The 4,713-nt window shown below is 50.5% G+C and overlaps 1 protein-coding gene across 1 annotated transcript; it reads right to left on the bottom strand.

The window, feature by feature from the left end:
• Window positions 1-3,069: 3,069 nt before the first annotated feature.
• CCDC182 (coiled-coil domain containing 182) lies at window positions 3,070-3,525 on the bottom strand. The gene has a single exon (XM_060080595.1). It carries the CDS (start codon window positions 3,523-3,525, stop codon window positions 3,070-3,072), a length of 456 nt encoding a protein of 151 aa, XP_059936578.1.
• Between the last annotated feature and the right edge of the window lie 1,188 nt (window positions 3,526-4,713).

Raw genomic sequence — 4,713 nt, 5'->3', positions numbered from 1 at the left:
TCCTTCCCCTCACCCTCTCCTCTCCCCAGGAAAGGGAAGTAACTTTCTGAGTTGGTGGATGTGGGAAGAAAGTCAGCTCCTGCACGGCTCTCCCCTTCCTCTTTCTTGAGCTATTTCTTCATAGAGACGTCACGCCATCTGGTTTACAGTAGCAGGAAGATGTCCACCTCTGCATGCACCTGTGCCTGGAGACCGCATGAGGCTCAGGGCTGAGGTCTTAGGCCAGCCCACGTGGCTCACAGGGTTCAAAGCACCTTCTCGAGTGGCTTTCTCAGCAATAAAGGTAATATTTTGCCTCCGTTTGCCTGGCTCCTGTGTCTACCCCTCAACGGCCTCCCTGCTTCCTTCCCAGGGACAAGAGAGGTGACATTTACTAGCCCCACAAACCCCAAACACCGTCAGGCCTTCCTGTGTTTGGACACGTAATCAGGTGTCCCCTCAAGCCTCTTCAGCCAAGTCCCCGGGTCCTTCAGTCACGCGCCCTCTTCAGGATTGCCTGAGGCGCGCACTGCAGGCTGTCTAGGACCCTCTAAAACGTTGGACCAGACCTAAGCACAGATGCTCCAGGTGTGGCTTGGTGGGCACCAATCACGAGCAGCATTTCTCCCCCTCTTCTCAGAATTCCCATGAACACCGTCATTTCTGAGTAGGCTGATTACAAACTGAACTTGCAGGAGATTCAGGTCCATAGGAATTAGCATTAGATCCACTTTCTTCTGCATAGGGCAGCTGATTGTTTAACCTCTTATTATAGTTGGCCAATCAAGTTTTCCTTCTCAGATACATTTGTAAACACACACACACACACACACACACACACATACATGCACTCATCTCCCACAAGGTTTAAGGGTATAGGAATTCTACCCCCCACCAACCCCACTGCCAAAACAATCCTTTCTCCCAAAGCTTACCTCACCAACTTCAGTACACTCATATTTTATCTATTCAAGAAGTATTTAGCCTCCAAAAATAATACATAGTGGTTAAGAGCACAGCTGCTGACATTAGACATTCCTAGGTTCAAATACCAACTCTATCATTTATCAGATGTGTGACCTGGCGCAAGTTACTTAGCCTCTCTGAGCTTTGGTTTTCTCAAAGTCCTAAAATGAAGGTTATAATAGTACCCACCTCCAAAGGGCCAAGCCTGGTGCCTAGACTATATCATGTTCTTGATAACTATAAACTAGTAGTAGTGGTAATAATCTTACTAGTATTAACATTATTGTTACCACTTCAGCTAAACCTTCCAAAGTAGAAACTACCTAAAGTTAGAGCAGGGATGCAGCCCTTCAGGGTAGATGGTTGATAGATGGATGTCGCCATTAAGAATGGGTCATGAGGGCTTCCCCAGTGGCACAGTGGTTGAGAGTCCGCCTGCCGATGGAGGGGACACGGGTTCGTGCCCCGGTCTGGGAAGATCCCACATGCCGCGGAGCGGCTGGGCCCGTGAGCCATGGCCACTGAGCCTGCGCGTCCGGAGCCTGTGCTCTGCAACGGGAGAGGCCACAACAGTGAGAGGCCCGCGTACCACAAAAAAAAAAAAAAAAAAAAAGAATGGGTCATGAAGTTCAGCCTGGGCGTTGCAGATGTTCGAATCTTGTTTGGAGAGATTCCACGAAAGAGAGAGGAGGGAGGCTGGAGCTGAGCTGGACTCTCAGAGGGTACAGCCCAGGCTGTAAGTCCCAACCTGGGAAGACAGAGGCCCACTCTTCTCAGGTGCTGACCTAGCCTCCAGGCACTCACTTCTGCTGTTTAGGGGAGAATCCCTGCTGCATGGCAGAGTTTTGCAGGACCAGAGAGAAAATATGACTTGATGAAACAGAAAACCTTATTGAACATAAAAGGCACAGTGACAGCTAAGGAGCACCCAATTCACCCATGTGACAATCCCAACCCTCCAGAAGAACAGGTCCATGGACAGCCTGATATGGTTCCAAGGGGGCAACAGGACAGCAAATAAGCACAGGTGACCTGGACTTGAACTTTCAAGCACGGAGACCTTGGGGAAAGGACTTAGCTTCCTGAGGTCGGCTATCCACCCTGCACAATAGGGAAACACTTACTTCTAAAGGTGCCTGTGGGAGTAGTTGGGATGGTGTGGGTACATCACCTGATGAGTGGTCGGCATCCTAACAATTCCAGCTCAGACATGAGAATCAGCTTCACGGCTTTAGAGCCCCGTCTTTTAGGTGTTGCCTCATCAGTGCGCCAAGCTCATCTGACTCCACCCCTCGGAGCCTAAGTCCCTCTGTGGATCTCACTGGCCCGGCTGCAGACCAAACAGAGAGGAAGTAGAGGTGGGCAAAGGCGGCAAAGGGGGATATGACGGTCTAACCATGAAAGCAGGCAGAAAAGCCAACTAGGCGAGGATGAGAACCACAAAAGTAAAGTAGTCTGAGGCCACTTAGTGCTCGGGTGGATGATCAACCCCTCTCAGCAGACCGTGCATGAAGTAACAAGCCATGAAAGCCTTGAGTCATTAAAAGAAGGTAAATCTGTTCAACACCATCAGTTTAAGAAGATTAAAAAAACATGTTATAGGGCTTCCCTGGTGGCGCAGTGGTTGAGAGTCCGCCTGCCGATGCAGGGGACACGGGTTCGTGCCCCGGTCCGGGAAGATCCCACATGCCGCGAAGTGGCTGGGCCCGTGAGCCATGGCCGCTGAGCCTGCGCGTCCGGAGCCTGTGCTCCGCAACAGGAGAGGCCACAACGGTGAGAGGCCTGTGTACCGCAAAAAAAATAATAATAACAAAAAACCATGTTATACATTTGAGCAATAGTACCATTACAAACAGGAAAAGAGTTAAAGGTGAAAGTTGCAGGTGCCATTCAAAGACTTAGTGTTGGCGCGCTTCCTTCTTGGGTGATGCTGGGTGAACGGAGCTTCACCGAAAGAACATACTGGGTCTTTTCGCCTCTCAGCAAGGTGGTATTTAGGTGGAAGGAAAGCAGTGGAAATGGGTAAGGGGAGCAAATCTATCAAAACTCAGGGTTTGTCCTTCTATCGAAAAGAATCTTCAACTCGGCTGCTCGGTGAGGAACGTGGCTTCTACCGGAGGGGCCTCAGTGGGCCTGGATCTTCCCGGGGGTGCCCAGTGCCTCGCAGCTCTGGCCCAGCAACAGGCACTCCAGCCGCCTGCAGTGCTCCCGGAGCTGCTTCTTGCAGGGCAGCAGGAAGGTGAGGACCTTGCTCCGCACAATGCCCCGGTCCTCCTCCTCCCTCAGCCGCATGCGGGCCGCCTGCCCCTCCTGCTGCGCCAGGGCCCCGTTCATCTCGCAGAAGGCGTCTTCCAGGCAATGGATGGCCCTCAGTGCCTCCTTCTTGAAGTCCTCCAGCTCCCGTTGCACCCCGGCCACCTTCTGCTGCAGGATCTCCAGGTCGGCTGGCGGCAGGATGCAGGAGGCCCACGACTGGGGGAGCGAGAAGTCTCCAGACTGGAGGCCGCTCTCCACCATCTTCTTCCCCTGGAAGGTGTTCACCTTCGTGAGAATGGACACGGCCTGATAGAGGGGTTCCATAGTGTTGCCTCCGTTTGGACAAAGAGAGGGAGCTAGGGACCAGCCAGGTGAGTGAATTTTGGGGGGGCCAGAGACACAATCTTTTGGAGTGGAGAAACCCCACATATTGTGACATCAGGGCCTCTCCGGCCAACCAGGAGGAAAGCCACACTCCACTCATTTGCATCTGGCAGCCTCCTTGCTTGGTTCCTGGGCTTCGTCTGCTCACCTACTCAAGAACTATTTAGTTGTGCACCCTGAGGTGTGGATTCCCATCAATTCATGGCCCTTCCAGAACCAGAGCTCAATCATTCCTTGTCCTGAGGGACACACCAAAGTAAACTGGCCAGAGCAAGGCCAGGCCGGGTGGTCTCCCACCCAGCAAGGGGCCTGGATGGTCTCAGAAGGGTCTCTGAGCTTCAGTACCTCACCAGTGAAGCAAGGACATTGTAACGGATGATGTGTAATCTCACTTCTAGCTCTAAAATGCTAAAAAACAGCAATAACAAAATTAATTTCTTTTTTAATTGAAGTATAGTTAATTTACAATGTTATGTTAGTTTCAGGTGTACAGCAAAGTGATTCAATTATACGTATTTTTTTTCAGATTCTTTTCCATTATAGGTTATTATAAGATATTGAGTATGGTTCCTTGTGCTATACAGTAGGTCCTTGTTGTTTACCTACTTTATATATAATAGTGTGCATAGGTTCATCCCAGACTCCTAATTTCTCTCCCCCCTCCACACCATCTGCTTTGGTAACCATAAGTTTGTTTTCTGTGTCTGTGAGTCTATTACTGTTTTGTAAATAAGTTCATTTGTATCATTTTTTTAGATTCCACATATAAGTGATATCATATGATACCTGTCCTTCTCTGTCTAATTTACTTCACTTAATATGATAATCTCTAGAAAAGTAATTTCTTTGTTTGTTTGTTTTTTGTTTCTGCGGTACGCGGGCCTCTCACCTCTGTGGCCTCTCCCGTTGCGGAGCACAGGCTCCGGACGCGCAGGCTCAGCGGCCATGGCTCACGGGCCCAGCCGCTCCGCGGCACGTGGGATCTTCCCGGACCAGGGCACGAACCCGCGTCCCCTGCATCGGCAGGCAGACTCTCAACCACTGCGCCACCAGGGAAGCCTTAGAAAAGTAATTTCTGATTCCAAATCCACACTCCTATAATGACGCCAGGATTCTCAATAATCTTAG

The sequence above is a fragment of the Mesoplodon densirostris genome, chromosome 18 (assembly GCF_025265405.1).
Source record: "Mesoplodon densirostris isolate mMesDen1 chromosome 18, mMesDen1 primary haplotype, whole genome shotgun sequence".
NCBI lineage: Eukaryota > Metazoa > Chordata > Mammalia > Artiodactyla > Ziphiidae > Mesoplodon > Mesoplodon densirostris.
The sequence above is the reverse complement of the archived record's forward strand: the minus strand, read 5'-3'. Positions and strand labels throughout refer to the sequence as shown.

Coding starts and splice junctions, on each gene's coding strand:
- CCDC182 (XM_060080595.1), bottom strand. CDS start 3,525: ATGGAACCCCTCTATCAGGCCGTGTCCATTCTCACGAAGGTGAACACC.